This window comes from Neoarius graeffei, chromosome 25, assembly GCF_027579695.1.
Source record: "Neoarius graeffei isolate fNeoGra1 chromosome 25, fNeoGra1.pri, whole genome shotgun sequence".
In the NCBI taxonomy this organism is placed as follows: domain Eukaryota; kingdom Metazoa; phylum Chordata; class Actinopteri; order Siluriformes; family Ariidae; genus Neoarius; species Neoarius graeffei.
The window spans coordinates 59,019,623-59,042,122 of NC_083593.1; the positions used below are offsets into that span (position 1 = coordinate 59,019,623).

Below are 22,500 nucleotides of genomic sequence, written 5' to 3' on the forward strand. Positions count from 1 at the left end.
TCAGTATTATATGTGATTTTTTCATGTCCAGGCACATGGAAAAACACATTTATTTTACATTTACATCACATTTAGGTGTTAAAATACAGCCTTTTCTAATTTCATGCATAGAAATGTGATATCATGGAGGTCAATGACCTCTAGCTGACCCCAGAGGTCAAACTGAGAATGCCTCCACGTCTCAAATTAAAGCTTATGCCTTCAAGAACAAACCCTGAAAGTTTCATGCTTTTTTCATTTTGTGCACAATTGTTATGCTTAACAGGCCCACTACATCTGGGACTCTCTCAAACATATACATACACACACACTCACTCTCTCTCTCACACACACCATCTCTCTCTCTCTCTCTCTCTCTCTCTCTCTCTCTCTCTCTCTCTCACACACCCCATCTGGGACTCTCTCACACATACACTCTCTCTCTCTCTCTCTCTCTCTCTCTCTCTCTCTCTCTCCATCCCTTTGTCCTGAGTAATAACTGCTAGTTTAATGCTTGTTATGGTGACATGTTTATAGTGGTGTGATGTAATAGATCACATGTTCCCTGTGTTATCGTACTGAATTGATCAGTGGTGTTTGTTGTCCTGTGCTCGTGTTGTTGAGGGTCAGAATATGCAAATGAACCCTGAAACTAATCAGTACGTTTTGTGCCATTTGAAATGAGCATCTTGACCACGCCTACATGTTGTGGATATTTTTATGGAGGTTTTAATGAATCACAGAATTCATCAGTGAACAAATAAAACAATACAAGTCAGGTTTTAGGTGGTGGATTGGTTCAGCGTTCCCTTCACACGTCTCCAGGGTCCTGGGTCCGACCCTGAGCTCGGTTTACTGTGTGTGCAGAGTTTTGCATGTTCTTCCCATGTTTTGTCTCTGTTCTTTACCTGTCCAAACACCTGCAGGTAGGTGGACTGTTTTATGATAAACTGCCCTGTGGTGTGAGTGAGTGTGTGAATGTTGTGTTTGGTGCCGTTTGATAGACTGGCATCCCATCCGGGGCACATTCTCATGCCCTGCACTCTCTGCTCCCGGGATAGACCCTGGATCCACTGCCACCCTGAGCTGGATTAAGCGTTTACTCAGATCCAGAGAGGTCAAGGTTTAACTGTGCAAAAAAAAAAACCCAAAACATCGGGCTCACGGACCACACTGTGTAGTGTTTGGTATTGCATAACAGTTTTCATGATTTATCAAACACATAACCATCTGTACCACCAATAAAAGGTGCACGTCCTGCATGCTCCTGAGAGAATTGTTTGTTTAGCGCAGGTCTTTACAGGCATTGACCTTGACCTCCCTTCCACCATCTGCCAGCTGTTCAGGGTCTGGACAGAATCTCAGATTATCCTTCTCATTCCAGTGGGATTGAGGTTTTAGCCCTAAAGTATGCTGTCTACAGAGCAGTGCGTTTCATTAAAAACAAACAAAAAATGCTTGATGGCTCAAAGTCTGGTCTGTGGGAGAGGCTTCATCCAACCCTCACACATATTATTGTTGTTGTTGTTGTTGTTGTCTTTCAAGCCCCACCTTCCCTTCCCCCCAATCGGGTTGTGTAATGCCGTCACGTCCACTTTGTAGCAACAGCCATGAGTCAAAGGGAGGAGCCAGAGGAGGCAGGGTCCAAAGCCCCACCCCCTCAGCGTATCCATCAGCCAAACAGTACACCTACTGAAGGAGGCCGTCCCAGGTGGAGGCCATGCCAGCTGAACAGCCAAGACAAACAGGGAAGTGCCCATCAACATCATCACTACCATCAACAACCACACCCACAGCAGCCTGGCACTAACCGAGCTCCACCACGACGCAGCCGAAGACACGCCCCCTGCCACACCCAGAGGGGGTCAAGTGAGAGTGGAGATGCAGAGCCACAGCCAGGCCAGCAGCCTCGTCCAGGTGGGTCGAAGTATCGACGGAGTGGTGATGGAGGGCATCAGCACAGACATCGACAGCAACCCAGACACATTCATGCAGTGCCACAGCCTCATGATGTTCCTGAGATCAATCCAGCCATGGACACTTTGTCTCCTGAGGAGTCTTCCCAGGAAATGCTGACTCCGTCTTCACAGGAGGATCTCACTCCTCCTCAGGAGGAACCAACCGCATCTCCACAGGAGGTACCACCTGCAGAGGACCAAAATGGAAGTATCCCAGGTCTACATTGTTCCTCCAGTACTGAGAGCAGCCTTCATGCACACTCTGAGCAGACCGAGGATCAGCACAGAGAGAGGGAGCAGACAGAGGAGTACGAGGGTGAGACTGGTGAACTGAAGGTGGAGCGATGTCAGGAAAACACCAAGTCTCAAAATGAGGCTGAACAAGAAGAACAGCATCAAGTGGAGAAGGATTCCATGGCAATCACTGGTAGTTCAAACGGTAGTAAGAAGACCAGCAGGAGGTCTGGGCCTATCAGAGTGGATGTTCCACCTTTTGCAGAATTTCCACGTCAGCCATTACCGGTTCCTAATTTCCAGTCTCAACCTTTCACAGAACCTCTTCGAGGTTTCCCTGTGGAGCTCAAATCTGGTCCTGTCCATCTCCCCTCCACCAGCAGCACAGACATGAGGTCTGAATGCCGATCTGGTGCTGAGTCCTATGAAGAAACATTTTCAGACTCCAGTACAGAAGCCTGTTCTACTTCATACCCACCAGTCTTTGAGTCCTGTCCAAAGTTCTACCCAGTGACTCCAACAGAATCGGACCAAGATCTGTATCACTCACCACAGACAGGATGGTACCAGAAACACTCTGAAGAACAGCACAGCTTTGAGAAAAACCCTGACATGTCCACCATTGAGGCTAATCCATGGATCAGTGTGCATGAGGATCAGCGACCATGGGGTTCTGTCGGTTCCAGACTGCACCACTATGATGAACATTCAGGAGATGAATCTCGCAGTCCTGACAGAGGCAGAAGTAAGGTTTGGAGGCATAATGTAGAAGAGGAATGTTCAGACATCAGAACGGGACAGTATGAGGTTTGTCCTCATTTGCCTGTAATGGACAGAGAAGAGAAACCAGATGATGACTCTGGAGAAGACAGACCACATGCTATGCAAGAACCTGCAAACACTTCTGGAGATGCAATCTCTCTGGCAATAAGAGACATAAAGGAGGCAATCGAGGAAGTGAAGACTAAGACGGTGCGTTCACCGTACACACCTGACAAACCCAAAGAGCCAGTGTGGGTGAAGAGGAGAGAGGTGAGCCCGGTGGAGGAGAACCAACCACAGTGTTGTTCACCTCCACAGTCTCCTTCACAGCTTCCTTCTCCTCAGAACATGGTGAGTGTCTGACTGCGCCATGTTCTTCAGCTCATCTGGGATTGTTGTTGTTGATGGTTCTGCTGTTCTGTGTCAGACACGTTCTCAGGTTCTAGCTTCAGATCCCGTAGTTCCTCTGGGAGCAGAATCTTCCAGAGCTCATGAGCAGCAGGAAGCAGACGTCAGTCCCAATTTACCAGCAGCTGAAGAGGTGACCTGCTCAATGTCTAATTGCCACTTTAACAACTTTCTATTTGTATTTACACCGGTTAGTTGACATCTCGTGTTTTTTTTTAATATATATATTCAGCTTAGAAGAAACTTGGCTGCTTTCCCGACATATGTTGATGGTAAGTTCCAGTTACAATTAAAATTTTTTATTCATTAACGAACCTGTAATTTTTATCTGGTTACAGTTCCATGTAATGTTTGTGAAACTAGTTCGTTACTGTTCTTTGAAAACTAATCAACACCTGAATAAGAATCCGAATTCAACACCGCTGTGATGTAAATGTTATTAATCGTCACCTGTGGCTGGTTCCGCTAACAGTTTTTATGTCATTTGAGTAATGTTGATGGTCCGAGATGTTTGTCGGTAATTCCTCTGTGATTGTTTGGTCAGTTCCAGGACCGTGTGATCCAGAGGATTTAATCGATGGGATCATATTTGCAGCCAGTTTTTTGGGATCCACACAGCTGTTGTCAGAGAGAACGCCAAGTAAGAGCGCCCGCATGCAGCAGGCTCAGGAGGCCATGACCCGCGTCCGGGTGAGCATGAGGGCGGGGGGTGGAGCTAAATTTGGCTAACAATAATAATAATAATAATAATTTTATTATTGACTTGGCCTTGGTCACTAATGTGACTTTGACACACGTTGGCATGTTAACAGCCAGTTTTATTGCAGATGTTTTAACATTATTTCTGAATTTTTATGGATTTGTTATCTGATGTTCCTCAGCTGAACTTTTTTTTTTCTGAACACATGAAACCGATATGAGTGACATGGAGGTGATACTCAGAGACAGCGCTGATGCTCGGGGCTGCGTGTGTCACTGTGATTTAGAAAACAACTCGATAAAATCTCTCATCATTAACCGAACACAGGGATGTGGTGATTCTTCACCATGACAACACACTGCCCTGTTCCCCTTCAGCCACACCATCCCATAATATCACACTTACCATTACTACACACATGCACACACTCAGGACACTCAGAGTCCTGAGTGTCTTCACATTGCACTGGTCTGCTTCTTCAGGCTCCCACTGACCAGGAGCTCAGAGAGAGACACAGACAGACAGACAGACAGACAGACAGACAGACAGACAGACAGACAGAGGGGTATGTTGTGGTGATTAGACGCTGTACTGTGGTCACTTTGGGATCTTTGTGATTCTTGTCTTTTGTTCTGAGTCTGAAGTTTGGATAATGGACCTGTTACAAGTGACAAGATGACAGAGAATACTAAACATTAAACCCAGTTTTGTGTGTGTGTGTGTGTGTGTGTGTGTGTGTTTAGAAGATGTGGACAGTGTTATATAATAAGTTTTGTTCTTCTCTTTTTCCTGATGACTGGCAGGGTACAGGAGGTGAGCTTCTCTCTCCCATTGAGGTGGATCTCTTCGTATCGACTCAGAGGATTAAAGTTCTCAACGCTGACACACAGGTGAACAAAACTGTCTCTTCGTCTCTCTTTTTCTCTTTGTGTCTTACCTCTCTGTCTTTCTCTGTCTCACTGCTTATATTTTCTACACTCTGACTACATTTCCATATGTCGTCGCTGCTTTGTGTTCTCTCTCTGCTCGTCTCTGCAGGTTTCTTCATGGCAAATTAAAATTCATCTCCTTCTTGAATTCCTCTCTTGATTGGTTAAATAAAACAGTGGCTTGTGAGACAGATAAAGGCTTTATGTGGTCACATGCACTTAGATATACATGTTCAAGGGTTCTTGGATGGTTAAGAGTTCTAGCTTCCTACAAGGGTTCTATTTGTAACCTTTTCTGCCTTTACGAATGAACAAACTGAAGGACTCTTCATGGTGCTGGATGGAAGCTGGTTGTAGGTTTGAGATGTGTAAGTATTCATGCCCTTCAACTGTTCCACACTTTGTAGCGGAGCTCCAGCGGTGCACCACCAGTCATACACACCGCCTAGTGGTCAGTGTTAGTAATTACCAGTCATACACACCGCCTAGTGGCCAGTGCTAGCCAGTAAAGAAATATAAAACAAAAGAGACTGGCTACGATATAAGAAAATTCTACAACCCAGAAACAGATGGGAGCTCTGCTTTTAGGCAGTGCCTAAATCTATATATTAGTGTTAGAACAGTGAAGCATGGTGGTGGTAGCATCATGTTGAGAGTGGCCTCTCGGTTGGGCTTTAGATCTGTTCTCCAGCAAATCCAGGACCAGGTTAGTTATATTGAGATTATGTGACATTTAATTGAGGTCCAATTCATTCAACTAACTGTCACTTCTGATGCCAAATAACTGGAACTAATTTAGGGTTTCCACAGCAACCTTTATGATTTTTTGTAAAAGCGCACACACACACACACACACACACACACACACACACACACAAATTTGGTATATTTTGTTGATTTAACTTGGATGTGTTTTAAATGATGCTTGCAGGAGACCATGATGGACCATCCTCTGAGGACCATCTCTTACATCGCAGACATCGGGAACATGGTGGTCCTGATGGCACGCAGGAAGTTGATCCGCTCTCGCAGCACTCAGGAGCAGCTGGACGCAGCTGACGCTCAGCACCTGAACCCGGTGCAGGACGAACGGCGGCAGTACAGGATGATCTGCCACGTGTTCGAGTCTGAGGACGTGAGAACATTTCCGCTGTTCCTCACTAGCCTCAGTTCCCTCTGCCTGGAAATTTACCTTAACCAGAAAAACGCAGTGAGGAGAAGCTCCTCGGGTCTCTCCGGTGATTTAAGTCACTATAAACAGACCTGAACGCTCTCTCCTGAGTCTAAATGTCTGCTTTCAGATTAGTGCTGCACTCTCATGCTCATGAAAAAGGGTAGAAGATCATAACTAAAAAAACCATACCAGATATTTGTGGTTTTTCTGAATTCAAAACAAAGCTACAGAATTTAATTTGGAACTCGAAGGACATTTGAGGTTTATACTTCTCTATTCTTACACGACGCTGGAATTGCTTCTCGAATCCTCTTCCTCTTTCTCTCTCTCTTCTCGTTTCTTCCTCAGGCTCAGTTGATTGCGCAGTCCATCGGTCAGTCCTTCAGCGTGGCGTATCAGGAGTTCCTGCGGGCGAATGGTATCGATCCAGAGGACCTGAGTCAGAGAGAGTACAGCGACCTGCTCAACACTCAGGACATGTACAACGACGACCTCATCCACTTTTCCAAGTCTGAGAACTGCAGAGACGTGAGTGGAACACACAACACCTACAGTCATTCATTCAGCAGGAGATTTAACCCCCTGTAAGTCACTTACAATGGAGCAAGTGAGAGTTACAGGTCTTACAGTTACAGCTTGGGATTTAAACTCACATCCTTCTGCTCAGTAGCCCAAAGCTTTACTCCTAGAGGTTAATGTAGTAAATGCAGAACCTCACTGTGTTCTAAACCGTGTCCTGATTATTCACTGTAGAACTGTACGGGACTTACGGTGACATTGTGCTGTTCTGTGAATCACAAAACACAGTTACGGTTCCTTTTTCTATTATTTAAAATATGAACTCGGAGACAGTGAAGTGTTGGTTACAGTGGGTCATGAGTTTTAGTGATTATTAATAAACACTGGAGTAGACTTTCTCAAAAACACTCTGATTGGCTAAACTAAATCTATCCCTTCAAAACTAACCTACAGTTTATACAGACCATCAGTGAGCAGATACACATTTACCAGGTGACAGGACACACAGTACTGTGCAAAAGTCTTAGCACACCCCCCTTTTATTATTATTGTTTTCCATACAGGCTGTTATAGATTTCTATTTTATGATTTCTACATTATCGAGTCAGTACAAAAATATTTTAGAGTCCAAATGTTTGTTTTCCAGCACAACATTAAATGTTACAGAAAAAAAAGTTTGTATCTGAGCAGCATATTCCATAAGAGACACTTTTCAGATGAAAAAAGAAAGCATAATGAAGGCTGCTGGGTTTTGGTGTAAAATGAAGAAGTGAGTGTGACAGTCAAAGTGTCCAGAAGAACTGTGGCTGGTTCTGTAAGATGCTCAGGAAAACCTACAGATCATTTCCACATAAAACTGACCTCACTGGACCTCAGACGGATATTTTTTTAAAAATTTTCTATTTATTTATTTATTTATTTATTTTAAAGCAAAGAGTCATCTCACACCAAATACTGACTTTGTTTCATTTATTATGGCTCACTGATTACTGTTTATAGTATTTTTTTAACCAACATTCTTTTTTTATTGCTTTTATAACAAGACAACAGGAACAAGAAAATACAAAGAAATACAGTTACATGTCTTGAACAAACATGCCCCCCCCCCCCCCCCCCCCCCCCAACCCCCATCCCATCACCCGTTCTCCAAATTATTCCAGTTCTTGGTTGGGAATCAGGTTAGTAAGTTTGTCTATTTCAGTTCATTGAATAGGGAAAAACGTATTTCTGCCATATTAGGTAACGCAGAGTGCCACTGTTTACACGTCTCCGGGCTCTTCCATTACACGTGACAAATCTGTTCTCGATACATAGCAAATGAAGGGGTCCCAGATCTGGTGAAAATTATGTTGTTGATGTTTTATCTCATCTCATTATCTGTAGCCGCTTTATCCTTCTACAGGGTCGCAGGCGAGCTGGATCCTATCCCAGCTGACTACGGGCGAAAGGCGGGGTTCACCCTGGACAAGTCGCCAGGTCATCACAAGGCTTGATGTTTTATTGTATATGTAATTTTCTCTAAGGGGAGAGTTGTAGATAGTTCAGACAACCACTTGCTTACACTTGGATTTCTAGTGTTTTTCCATGAGAGGGCTATTACTCTCTTTGCCATTAACACACTTAAGTCTACAAACATTTGTTGATATTTTTTAATCTTCAAATTATTTGGATATAAACCTAATATAAACAACTGTGGGATTAAGGGTATTTGTATCTGTAAAATATTTTGAATACATTGTTTTATTTCTTTCCAGAATTTTTGTATTTCTATACATTGCCAAATACCATGGAAAAATGTACCTTTTTCCTTCTCACATTTAATACAAATATCAGGTATAGCGCTATTATATCTGTTAAGTTTTTCTGGGGTGATATACGTTCGCATCAACCAGTTGCATTGCAGTAATTTCAGGCGGGTGTTAGTAGTTCTCGATTGTGCTTTAGAACATGCCTCCTCCTATTTTCCTATTGAGGTTTTTCACCTGACGTCACAGGGTCACGTGACGCCCCGGTGTCCGCCATTTTGAAGGTCAAGCTAGCTAATGTCAACAACAGTAGCTAGTATGTTACTGTAGCAATGTTTACGTTCAGTCATTTGGATGACTGTTAAAACCTTTCAGTCTCAAGTTTTTCCTTTACTGGATTTACTAGTTTACTGTAATTATGATCCGGCAGCTATTTACACCGGATCCAGTGTAAATAGCTGCCGGAGCGCGCTCCGGCTTGCTCCCCCTCAAATTAAGCAGCGCGCTCCGGCTTGCTCCCGGAGTACTCCGGCCGAGGTTCCGGAGCGCGCTCCGGCAGCTATTTACACTGGATCCGGTGTAAATAGCTGCCGGATCATAATTACAGTAAACTAGTAAATACAGTAAAGGAAAAACTTGAGACTGAAAGGTTTTAACAGTCATCCAAATGACTGAACGTAAACATTGCTACAGTTAACTGGTGACTCTAAATTGAGCGTAGGTGTGAATGTGAGTGTGAATGGTTGTCTGTGTCTATGTGTCAGCCCTGTGATGACCTGGCGACTTGTCCAGGGTGTACCCCGCCTTTCGCCCGTAGTCAGCTGGGATAGGATCCAGCTTGCCTGCGACCCTGTAGAAGGATAAAGCGGCTAGAGATGATGAGATGAGATATGTGATGTTACCTAAATTAGTTCTGAGGAAAAATAACCCACATATCGACATCGGTATCGGCTGATATCGGAATCGAAAATTGAGAGTTGGACAATATCGGCAAAAAAGCCAATATTGGACATCCCTAGTTCTTAATTGTGCTGAGTCCCCCTCTGTCATATGGTTAGTACAATAGTGACAGTCGTGTCCAGGGACATCTGTTATTCCACAAAAATCTAACAATCTTTTAAGTTGAGTGAACAAGTTACTTGGAGGAGGAAGTGGAAGATTTTGAAACAAATACAGTAGTTTAGGCAGTATATTCATTTTAAGGATGTTTGTTTTTCCTATTAGTGACATTGGTATGGGTGTCCACCTGTCCAGTAACTTTGCAATTGCTTGCATTAATGGTTCATAGTTACTAACTACAATATATTTAAGTTGTGGGACAATTTGAATGCCTAGATATGTAAAGCAATCCACAATTTTAAATTGAGTGGCTATTTTAGGAGGACTTTTACTTTCTATTGATTTAAGAACATTATTGATGATTTTGATTTGTTTAATTTATATCCTGAGATTTTTCCAAATACATTAATGAGTTCTAGTAGTTCAGGAATTGATTTTTCCATCTTTTTAAGAAATATTATTACGTCATCTGCAAATAGAGCCAGACGGTGTTCCCTCTGTCCAATTGATATGCCTGTTATGTTTTGGTGTGTTCTTACCGCTATTGCCAGTGGTTCTATAGCCATAATGAACAGTAGAGGGGGATAGGGGATCTTGTCTACATCCTCTTTGTAGCTTAATGACCTTGGATATATTACGATTAGTCATGATTTCAGCATATGGTTCTGTATAAAGTAGTTTTATCCATTTATTAAAGTTTTCTCCAAAGCCAAAACGTGTGAGGATTTCAAATAAATAGAGCCATTCCACTCTGTCAAAAGCTTTTTCAGCTGTATCTGCTGCTCCTTTTTCCTCGAATATTATATTTAGAATTCTCCTAACATTATGAAAGCCTTGCCTACCTTGTACAAAGCCATTTTGATCTTTGTCAATAATACCCAGAATTATTTTCTCAAGTCTCCTGGCTATTATTTTACTCAAAATGTTTAAATCCACATTTAAAAGACTGATTGGCCTAAAGTTTTCACATTTGTTATTCGGTTTGCCCGGTTTTGGCAGCAAAGTGATTTAGTGCTCCCCTTAAAGATGTTGGAAGGATTGCATTGTGAAAAGATTCCTTAAACATTTCTAATAATGGTGGCATCAGTCTGTGCTTGAACACTGAAGTTTATAAAATGGGTATCCCATCTGGCCCAGGGGTTTTCCCTCCTTTGATACCATCAATGGCTACAGATAATTCCACTAAAGTTATATCTTTCTCTAGTTCTCCCTTAATTACTTATGATATCTTGGGAATGTGGATGCTATCCAAGAAATTATTCAAATCAGATGTATTTGGACCTATTTCTGAGTTATAAAGCTGTTCGTAAAATTTTTGGAAGTTTTCATTTATTTCAATTGCATCCACAATATTTTCATTATTATCCTTTTGCAGTGAGGTTATTAATCTTTCATTCTGAAGTTGTTTGATGCTCCATGCCAGCACTCTGCCAGGCTTTTCACCTTGATCATAGAACGTCTGTTTAAGTCGTAATAAGCTTGATATTTCATTATATTGTGTTCTTAACAGAAGTAATCTTTGGTGGACATCTTGAGAACCTGATTGGTAATATTCACCTTCTAATTTCTTTATTTCTGTTTCTAATAATTTTGTTTTCTTGTAAGTTTCTTTGGCCTTAAAGCTAGTAATGTTAATTATTTGTCCCCTAATAAAGGCCTTAAACGCTTCCCATCTAATACCCCTTGAGGTTTCTATTGTATTTGTTTCAAAATAGGCAAGGCAAGTTTATTTATATAGCACATTTCATACACAATGGCAGTTCAATGTGCTTTACAGAAGTAAAAACAAAAACAGTAAACAATAGAGAAATAAAATTACATAAAATAATTTTATTTTTATTCTAAAATAATTAATTAAAAGAATTAAAAGAAAATAATAAGAATTAAACAATAGTAGAAATAAAATAATACAATGAAGTAGTAGTTCAAATAGGAGGAGAAAAAAGAAACCAGCAGAATAGAATAAAGAATAAAATAGAATAAAGTTAAAGTTAAAGTAAATTTAAAACATGCAGAGAAAGTAAAGATTATAAAAAATGTAAAAATATTAATTATTTAACAGAAAGCATCTGAAAACAGCTTGGTCTTTAACCTAGATTTGAAGCTGCCAACAGCAGGAGCATTTTTGATGTCCTCTGGCAGTTGGTTCCATAGCTGCACTGCATAGTAGCTAAAAGCTGCTTCACCACACTTTGTTTTAACAACTGGTTTTAATAGTAAATTTTTCTGCTGCGATCTGGTAGATCTGATTGGGTTAGGCCGCTGCAACATATCAGAGAGGTAATTGGGCCCTGTACCATTTAGAGATTTGTATACCAGCAGCAATGCTTTAAAGTCAATTCTGTAGCTTACTGGAAGCCAGTGAAGGGACCTTAGAATTGGAGTAATGTGCTCTGTTCTTTTTGTTCGTGTGAGAACCCTCGCCGCTGCATTTTGAACCAGCTGAAGTCGTTTGATGGTCTTTTTTGGCAGGCCTGTGAAAAGGCCATTGCAGTAATCAACCCTACTAGAGATGAAGGCATGGATTAGTTTTTCCAGATCATTTTTTGACACAAGTCCTCTTAGTTTGGAAATGTTTTTTAGGTGATAAAATGCTGTTTTAGTGATTGCTTTCATGTGACTGTCAAAGTTTAGCTCGCTGTCAATGAAAACACCAAGATTTTTAACCATTTCTTTAGTTTTAATCCCTTTTGTGTCAAGAATAGTGGTAATCCTGAGTCTTTCATCTTTTTTTCCAAATAGAATTACTTCTGTTTTATCTGTGTTCAGCTGAAGAAAATTTTGTGACATCCAGCTATTGATTTGATCGATACACTGGTAGAGACATTCAAGGGGGGCATAATCATTAGGTGATAGAGCAAAATAAATTTGGGTGTCATCTGCATAGCAGTGATACAAAATTGAATTTTTATTGATAATTTGCCCAAGTGGGCGGCACGGTGGTGTAGTGGTTAGCGCTGTCGCCTCACAGCAAGAAGGTCCTGGGTTCGAGCCCCGTGGCCGGCGAGGGCCTTTCTGTGTGGAGTTTGCATGTTCTCCCCGTGGGTTTCCTCCGGGTGCTCCGGTTTCCCCCACAGTCCAAAGACATGCAGGTTAGGTTAACTGGTGACTCTAAATTGAGCGTAGGTGTGAATGTGAGTGTGAATGGTTGTCTGTGTCTATGTGTCAGCCCTGTGATGACCTGGCGATTTGTCCAGGGTGTACCCCGCCTTTCTCCCGTAGTCAGCTGGGATAGGATCCAGCTCGCCTGCGACCCTGTAGAAGGATAAAGCGGCTACAGATAATGAGATGAGATGAGAATTTGCCCAAGTGGGAGCATATAAAGGTTGAAAAGTAATGGTCCAAGAATCGACCCCTGGGGGACACCACAGGTCAAGGATATTGACGTTGAGGAACAATTTCCCAGGGTAACAAAGAAGCTTCTATCTTTTAAGTATGATTTAACCAATTGATAACTTTACCAGTCAATCCAACCCAGTGTTCAAGTCGATATAGCAGTATGTTGTGATCAACAGTATCAAAAGCTGCACTGAGGTCCAGTAATACCAGGACCGATGTTTTGCCTGCATCAGTATTAAGACGTATGTCATTTATAACTTTAATCAGCGCTGTTTCAGTGCTATGATTGGCACGAAATCCTGACTGAAAATTATCAAAACGGCTGTTTGATATCAAGAAGGCAGTTAATTGATTGAAGACAATTTTTTCAAGGATTTTCCCGATGAATGGTAGATTTGATATTGGCCTGTAGTTATTTAATACTGAAGGATCCAGATTATTTTTTTTAAGAAGGGGCTTTACAACGGCTTTTTTTAGGGACACCGGAACAACACCAGTCTCCAGGGATGTATTTATAATTTCAAGCACGTCTGTAATTATAAGATGAAGAACAGACTTAAAAAAGTTGGTGGGCAGACTGTCCAGTTCAGATGTTGAGGAACTGAGATTTTGTACAGTTTTTTCAAGAGTCTCGTAATCAATTAAACAAAATTCTGACATTGTGTTGAAGTTATCTATTTGTGTCATTGGTGATTGCAGTTTTTCAATTTTTTGCAACTGAGATATATTATGAGGAATATTCTGCCGTATTTTATCAATTTTACCTTTGAAAAAGGATGCAAACTCATTGCATTTATTAACTGAGAGAAGTTCAGGTGCTAATTGTGGTGGGGGATTAGTTAGCTTCTCTACTGTTGAAAATAGCACACGGGCATTGTTCATATTCCTGCTGATGATGTTGGAGAAGAAAGACTGTCTTGCTTTACGAATTTCATAATTATAATTACAAAGCATCTCTTTATGGATTTGATAATGGATGTGAAGTTTAGATTTGCGCCATTTTCTTTCAGTCTTTCTATATTCTCTCTTTAGCAGTTTAACAGCCGGGTACTGCTTCCATGGTGCTTTCTGCTTATCATTGACTCTTTTGATTTTGAATGGAGCAATATCATCCATAATTTGGGTCATATTTAAATTAAAAAATTCCAGTAAATCATCTACAGAGCCTGACATTTTGGTTGAGTTCTGAGAGAGAGCTTGCTCAAAGAGAGCACATGTGTTGTCTTTTATGACTCTCCTACCTATAGTCGTTGAGCTATTCTGAATGTGAGGAGACATAGAAACTTCAAAGAAAACACAGAAATGATCGGATAAGGCCAGGTCAACAACAGTATAAGAAACAGTAAGACCCTTTGTGATGACGAGGTCAAGAGTATGACCACGAGAGTGGGTCGGCCCCTGTACATGTTGTACTAGGTTGAAGTTGTCAATAATTGCAAGTAGTTCTTTGGCATAAATGTTATCAGTATTATCTACATGCAAGTTAAAATTCCCAGATATAATAAGACAATCAAACTCTAAGCAAATGACTGATAACAGTTCACCAAACTCTTCCAGAAAAACTTTGGCTGAATGTCTCGGAGGCCTGTAAATAGTTAATAATAATATGTTAGGAGAGCATGTAACAAGTGCACATAAGTGTTCAAAGGACATAAAATCACCAAGTGAGGATTGTTTACATTGAAAAGAGACTTTGAATATATTTGTGATCCCTCCACCTTTCCCTTGTCGGGTAACATTCAAAAAATTAAAATTTGGGGGAGCTGCTTCAATAAGGGTGGTAGCACTATTTGCTTGATCCAGCCAGGTTTCAGTTAGAAGCAAAAAATCAAGATTGTGTTTGCAAATAAGATCATTAATTAAAAATGATTTGTTTAAAAGTGATCTAACATTCAGAAGAGCTAGCTTTACAGAAAGTCTAGAAGTAATATCTGCTTGTGCACTCTGATGCTGTTTTAAAACAGGAAGGAGATTAGATTGGTTTACCCCCAGGGTTAAATGTGCTCTATGTTTTCTGTTTCTTATCAACACAGGAATAGAGAGTGGCATACAGTAGGCACATTGGGTCCCAGCTGGTTTTCAACACTAGACCCATTTGCAGGGACCCAGAGTACATCAAACAAGACTTTCTAAATGTTCCATTTGGTTTGAGGGTGAAAGGACTGGAGATGACATGTATCTTTTGGATGGTGAAAAAGATTTGTAGCCAGCTGAAAGTCCTGGGTGAACACAATTTTGATGAACTGGGTACATTGCTTGTCGTGACAGATTTGGGCTGGAAAAAGAGAGTGTAGCCATTGGGAGCAATTTTTTCATGCTATTTGGGAAATCCATCCGAGGGGAAGTGGAATCATCTGTCTTTGAATGTTGGGAGTCTTGCAGGTCAGATGTTTGTGTGTCCTTGATGACGACTTGCAAAGATGATTGTTTAGGCTTTGTAACTATGTCAGTCTGCGACATCTTATCAACTGTTTTCCTCAATGCTGGCTGAGAAAAGATTGCAAGTCTGTAATGGTCTACTAAGACTTTGGCTCCAATCCAGCTGAGTTCAGTGCTATTTGGCTTGTAAAATTCTCTGCGATTCCAGAAAAGGTTAAAATTGTCTATGAAGTTCATACCAAATGAAAACAAGTTTTTCCAAGCCAAGTGTTAAGACTGAAGAGTCGAGAAAAAGCAAAACTTCCTCTCGCTGGGAGTGGGCCACTGATAAAAGATTGAATTCCAGTCTTATAGAGCTCAGAAAAAAGTTTTCTGAAATCATCTTGGACAAACAGCTGTTCTCTGAAAACATCATTTGCTCCCACATGTACAACAATACGTTTAATAGTTTTATTCTCGGACATGAGTTTCAAAATGCTGTCTTTGGTGTCAGAGATGGATGCATTTGGAAGACAACAAATAATCATCCCATAACCTTTTAATTGTCTTACAGTGGAATCACCAAGAACAAGGGTTGTGGGATCAGGTGGTGTTACGAGCTGCTTTTTGCCTCTTCTCACAGCTCTTCGATCTTGGTGCGATCTCTTTTTACTATGTTTTTGTCCGCTTGAAAAATCCTCTTCCACATCCCTGAGGCATTCAAATTTGTTCTGAAGCCTTATGGGCTGTGGATTTTCCATAGGATTGTAGATCCTATTGTAATTTGTAGAACGAGCTGGTGTTGAAGTAATTACTCTTCTGTTTTTATTTTTGGGCTTACCACCCATCATTTGCCAGTTTTCTGTACTCACATTTTGCCCAGCTTGATTGATGAATACTTCCACTTGATCTGCAATGTCCTCGGTCTGTCGGAGCGCAATCTCTGCATTCTCAGCCACTGTTTCTGTACTCCTTTCCTGAGATATCGCTTTTAATTCGTCCGTCTTTGGCAGAGCATCAATCTTTGATTCCAGAATAGAAATCCTCTGTTCTAGTTCCATGCATTTTCTGCAGGATTTTTTGCTCCTTGGCATTTTGAATTAAAAACTAACTTATCTTATAAAAATGAAAAAAAAAAAAAAATAGTGGAAATTAAATTAAAATTAAATTAAAAGCTTATAAAGATGAAAAATAAAATGAGAAAAAAGAAAGAAAAAAATAGTGGAAATTCAATGAGAAAGTAAAGTATAGAAATAAAGATCAAGAAAGCAGGAGCAAAGCAAAGAAGCGTCCTACTCACTTGAGTAGGAGGAGCAAAAAAAAAAATTAGTATTTAATCTGTTCATCTAGAAAAGAAACAAAGCCAGCATCTGCCATCCACTTTGTTTTAAATCTCCATTTGGGAATATCACTAGTCAATTTGGAGTCATAATACACTAAAGAGTTTGGAGCATGGTCTGACAGGAGTATGGCTTCATAGGAAACCTCTTTTTATTTTATATTTTAGTAATGCTGAGACCAGAAAGAAATCTATGCGGGAATATGACTGATGTGTACTGGAGTAGCATGAATATTTTTTCCCATTGGGATTATCTTCCCTCCAAACATCAATTAGACTCATTTCTTTCATGAAATGAAGAATTACACCCCTGCTTCCCGGATGTGACTGGTCCACTCCTGAACTTTTGTCCTTCCGTGGATCTAAGGTGCAATTAAAATCACCTGCCATAAAACAAGCACCAGGTAAAGAAGCAATGGTAAGATATATGTTTTGGAAAAACTTGGGTTCGTCTGTGTTTGGAGCATAGATATTTATCAGAATTAATTGTTCCCTAAGAATTCTTCCCTGAATAATCAGGTATTGCCCTGCCTTATCTTTGATAACTTTATGAATTTGTAGTGGAATAGAATCATAGATCAAAATCATGACACCCCTTGCCTGAGAGGTAAAGGGAGCTGACAGAATTTTACCCTTCCACCTCCTCCTCACTTTAAGCTCGTCTTCATGTGTTAGGTGGCTTTCTTGAAGAAATACTATATTAGACTGTAATATTTTAATCCTGTTCATAACTTGTTTGACCTTTTGTGTTTTGTGGCCCTCTGCAATTCCAGGATGTAATTCTAACCTTTAGATCAACAGACATATGGACAAGTAGTATTGCATTTTCCCAACACTTTGAGTAATTTCAGACTAAACAAAGAAAAAAATGAACAAAAAACTAAATTATTTCCCTCAGCCATTATCAATCCACCTGAATATTACCCCTTCAGGTGTTCCCCCACCTTCATATGTCAGAAAGCAAAGAGCTCGTCCACACAGTGTGAGGATCAGTATAGCTATGCTGGTGTAAAAAAAAAAATCAAAACAAAAAGAAAAAACAGAGTAAGTGTAACTACTCTGCTACTGTGATTCAGAAAATGTCTTTAAAACAGCCCAGCAACCGAAAAACGCATCCATATTTGCTTAATGAAACAGTGCATATTAAATTAGATAATTGTTCCTTATCAATAGGCTGGGGAGGGAGAGAGATCAGAACTCAGAGTAACAACTTAACTAACTTTCCCTCTGCACTCCGCTCCTGTCCCTACGCTGTCTCAAGATATCAAAATAATGTTCCATCAGCAGTTTTGGATGACATTTGTTACGGGGTCATCTGCTCGTCAATACCTCAGTCTGGATGAATATCCGACTGGATCTTCTTAATGAAGCGCTCGGCTTCGTCGGCGCAGCTGAAGATGTGTGAGCGCTCCTTGTAGGTGACTATAAGTCGGGCAGGAGGGATCATACCGTACCGGAGCCCCAGTGAACGGAGTTGTCACCTCGCCTCCCCGAACTCTTTCAGCTCCTTGTGTGTCTCTGCCGCCATGTCCTGATAGAACCTCACCGTCTGGTTCTTGTAGAGGATCTGTTTTTCCGTCCTAGCTGCTCTCATCACTGCTTCCTTGTCTTTGTAATTCAGAAACTTCATTATGAGGGTTCTAGGTGCGGCGTTAGTATTATCTGGTCTTCTTGGTCCGAGCCTGTGTGCTCTTCCCACCGTAATTTTCCCCCGGGGCGGCGCTAGCTCCAGCGCCTCCGGTATCCAGCTCTCCAGGAATCCACAGGTGTCTTCACCCTCCACGCCCTCAGGTAGATTAACAAGCCGTACACATTGGAACGACGTGAGCGAGCTTCTAGGTCCAGTACTTTCTCTTCCAGGTCTTTATTTTTCCCCTCTAGATTTTTCATCTTTTCTTGGAGCGCAGTAACATTATCTTCTGTTGTTGAGATTCTCGTCTCTGCCTGTGTGACTCTTTCTGAGCAGTCTGTAATGTGTCTCCTTACATTTTCAATCGCAGACAGGATGCCATCAAATTTGGATGAGAACTCAGTCTTCATGGTGTTAATAGCTGCCAGTATTGTCAAAGATGTACCGGACTCCCCCCTGGCAGTAGTAATGTCTCCCTCCGACTGTTTCTTGGGGCTAACGGTAGTGGCGGGGCCGGCGCCAGCTCTAGCTTGCATAGCCTCGCCACTAGCAGCCATCTTGGCTTTAGCAGTTGGTGTTGCAAAATTAGTTAGGTCGGTTTGGTTTGTCCGGCCGCGATTTGTCTTCCTTTGACTCATCGGTTTTCCTTAAACCTTGGTGTTGTAGTTGGGCTGAATGACGCACAAAATTGAGCTTTTCAGAAAGGATTTGAAGATTGGAGTAGCAGAGCAGTCTTGCACGCATCTATTCAGCAAGCTGCCATAACCGGAAGTCCTGTTTATAGTATTTTTAATTTTTTTTAAATGTTGAAATGTTTTAAGACATTTTTGCTCAACAGCATTTCTTTACGTGTCTAAGACTTTTACACAGAACTGTGTGTAATTCTGTAATTTTACGCAGAAATAAATTACATTAATAAATTGAAGCTTATTAATCTACATTAATAAATTGGAGCTCATTAGTTCCCCTGATCTCTGTAGTTTCCTGCCAGAGCTGAAATCAGTGTGGGATTTGATCAGAGCTGCTCTGTGAGACAGGTGTTGTATGAGAACAGTCCTGATGTACAGGAGTCGGGGGTGTGCGTGATGTGTAACAGGTGTATATAGAGAAGCAAAAGGGTGAAATCCTGGGCGTGGTGATCGTCGAGTCCGGCTGGGGCTCCATCTTACCCACCGTGATCATTGCCAGTCTGATGCACGCTGGACCGGCGGCGAAATCCGGCCGTCTCAACATCGGAGATCAGATCATGACGGTGAATGGGACAAGTTTGGTGGGGCTGCCGCTGTCTACCTGCCAGAGCATCATCAAGGTGAGCAGCTTCACCTCACCATCATCATCCTCATCACCACACTGAGGATTCACTCTCAGGGTTGAACTTTAACTCAACAAACCCTAACCTTAAATCAGTCACGCTCTCGTTCACTCACTCCCTCGTCCACTATCACTTCCGAGACTGTTCTGTAAAGTGCACTCTGTAGGACTCAGTGAGTGAAAGACCTGCCTCAATTCAGACATTTTACTACCGAGTGGAAACCCATCACCACCTGACGTTAAACTATAAAACCTCATTTCATTATTAAACACGTTAGTAACACTCAGCGCCTGGCTTTAGTGCTCATTAAACATGTTTCACTGACATTTAACATTCTGGACTCTGATTGGTCAGAAGGTGTTATTAATTTTCTGTAACAGCAGCTCTGACAATAGTGCAGGTTTATATTAATGTGTGTAACGTTTCTGGAAGGAGTCTCCAGTGTGAGCGCTTGAACAGTCAGAGGTGAAGCTGGACATTTTTTGACCTCTTCAGGACTGAGGAGTTTACGTTTCTCAGCAACACACACACACGGGTGCGCTGGGGTGTGGTGTGAAAGCAGTGTTTATACACTGGGTTTATGGTGCATTAGGGGTAAGAACGCAGTGCACTACCCTGGAAATATAACGTGTCCACTGTTAATTCACACTAGAACAATCACTGCAGCCTAAATAGTGCACTATATAGTGAATAGGGAACAAATTCAGATGCAGAAATGCAGTTAGGTCCATAAATATTTGGACAGAGACAACATTTTTCTAATTTTGGTTCTGTACATTACCACAATGAATTTTGAACAAAACAATTCAGATGCAGTTGAAGTTCAGACTTTCAGCTTTAATTCAGTGGGTTGAACAAAATGATTGCATAAAAATGTGAGGAACTAAAGCATTTTTTAAACACAATCCCTTCATTTCAGGGGCTCAAAAGTAATTGGACAAATTAAATAATTGTAAATAAAATGTTCATTTCTAATGCTTGGTTGAAAACCCTTTGTTGGCAATGACTGCCTGAAGTCTTGAACTCATGGACATCAGCAGACGCTGTGTTTCCTCCTTTTTAATGCTCTGCCAGGCCTTTACTGCAGCGGTTTTCAGTTGCTGTTTGTTTGTGGGCCTTTCTGTCTGAAGTTTAGTCTTTAACAAGTGAAATGCTGCTCAATTGGGTTGAGATCAGGTGACTGACTTGGCCATTCAAGAATATTCCACTTCTTTGCTTTAATAAACTCCTGGGTTGCTTTGGCTTTATGTTTTGGGTCATTGTCCATCTGTATTATGAAACGCCAACCAATCAGTTTGGCTGCATTTGAGCACACAGTACGTCTCTGAATACCTCAGAATTCATCCGGCTGCTTCTGTCCTGTGTCACATCATCAATAAACACTAGTGACCCAGTGCCACTGGCAGCCATGCATGCCCAAGCCATCACACTGCCTCCGCCGTGTTTTACAGATGATGTGGTATGCTTTGGATCATGAGCTGTACCACGCCTTCGCCATACTTTTTTCTTTCCATCATTCTAGTAGAGGTTGATCTTGGTTTCATCTGTCCAAAGAATGTTCTTCCAGAACTGTGCTGGCTTTTTTAGATGTTTTTTAGCAAAGTCCAATCTAACCTTTTTATTCTTGAGGCTTATGAGTGGCTTGCACCGTGCAGTGAGCCCTCTGTATTTACTTGCATGCAGTCTTCTCTTTATGGTAGATTTGGATATTGATACGCCTACCTCCTGGAGAGTGTTGTTCACTTGGTTGGCTGTTGTGAAGGGGTTTCTCTTCACCATGGAAATTATTCTGCGATCATCCACCCCTGTTGTCTTCTGTGAGCGTCCAGGTCTTTTTGCATTGATGAGTTCACCAGTGCTTTCTTTCTTTCTCAGGATGTACCAAACTGTAGGTTTTGCCACTCCTAATATTGTAGCAATTTCTCAGATGGGTTTTTTTCTGTTTTCGCAGCTTAAGGATGGCTTGTTTCACCTGCATGGAGAGCTCCTTTGACCGCATGTTTTCTTCACAGCAAAATCTTCCAAATGCAAGCACCACACCTCTAATCAACTCCAGGCCTTTAATCTGCTTAATTGAGAATGACATAACGAAGGAATTGCCCACACCTGCCCATGAAATAGCCTTTGAGTCAATTGTCCAATTACTTTTGGTCCCTTTAAAAACAGGGTGGCACATATTAAGGAGCTGAAACTCCTAAACCCTTCATCCAATTTTAATGTGGATACCCTCAAATGAAAGCTGAAAGTCTGGACTTTATGTCCATTATATAACTATAACTTGAATATGTTTCAGTAAACAGGTAAAAAAACAAAATTTGTGTCGGTGTCCAAATATATATGGACCTAATTGTAAGCTGTTATTATAGTGAGAATTTTAATAACCTGATTAAATTCCATGGGCAGTTCATCAACAGCGTCACTTCATTATTACCCGTCTTATTTTTTTTGTAAATGAAGCACATGAGGCTGATCAGTTTATCCTGGATGACTATAAGTTTGTACACGTCGCCCCCAGGGCCTGAAGTCTCAGTCCAGGATTAAGATGAACATCGTCAGATGTCCTCCAGTCACCACAGTCCTCATCCGCAGACCAGACCTCCGGTATCAGCTCGGCTTCAGCGTACAGAATGGCATTGTGAGTAACTCTGGAACAAAACCTAATACCTTTGGGGCTTGTGGTGGTGTTTTTAAAATGTCTGAATTCCTGTGAGACAGAGCCGATGATTTCTATTTAAGGGATTATGCGCAATAAAATGGAAATTATTGTCTGGATGTATTTACAGGGGAGAAAACAAACAAACAAATGATTCCAAGTAAATATTTGTGGTTTTGTTTCACAATTTAACTGAATTAAAAGTGGAGTCAGTATTCTACTCGAGTGAAAGTTAAAATGTGTCCACTAACTAAACTTTTTGTATTTCAATAAGAAGTAATGAACTTTGTCAATCACACTATCATATTAACAATTCACCTGTTTCAAATCTGAGCATTATTATATTTATATTCCGATACAAAACCTTTAAAAGTGCGCTGTGTAAGAATTGGCTAGCTGTCG

General features: G+C 41.2%; 1 protein-coding gene across 1 annotated transcript in view; it reads left to right on the plus strand.

The window, feature by feature from the left end:
• Positions 1–1,589: 1,589 nt before the first annotated feature.
• apba1b (amyloid beta (A4) precursor protein-binding, family A, member 1b) overlaps positions 1,590–22,500 on the plus strand; it is a 24,015-nt gene continuing 3,104 nt past the window's right edge. Inside the window, exons 1-9 of the mRNA XM_060908622.1 lie at positions 1,590–3,284; positions 3,373–3,474; positions 3,574–3,613; positions 3,886–4,050; positions 4,798–4,931; positions 5,902–6,105; positions 6,493–6,672; positions 19,230–19,442; positions 21,961–22,080. Coding sequence (XP_060764605.1) covers positions 1,590–3,284; positions 3,373–3,474; positions 3,574–3,613; positions 3,886–4,050; positions 4,798–4,931; positions 5,902–6,105; positions 6,493–6,672; positions 19,230–19,442; positions 21,961–22,080 — 2,853 coding nt within the window. The remainder of the gene's footprint in view (positions 3,285–3,372; positions 3,475–3,573; positions 3,614–3,885; positions 4,051–4,797; positions 4,932–5,901; positions 6,106–6,492; positions 6,673–19,229; positions 19,443–21,960; positions 22,081–22,500) is intronic.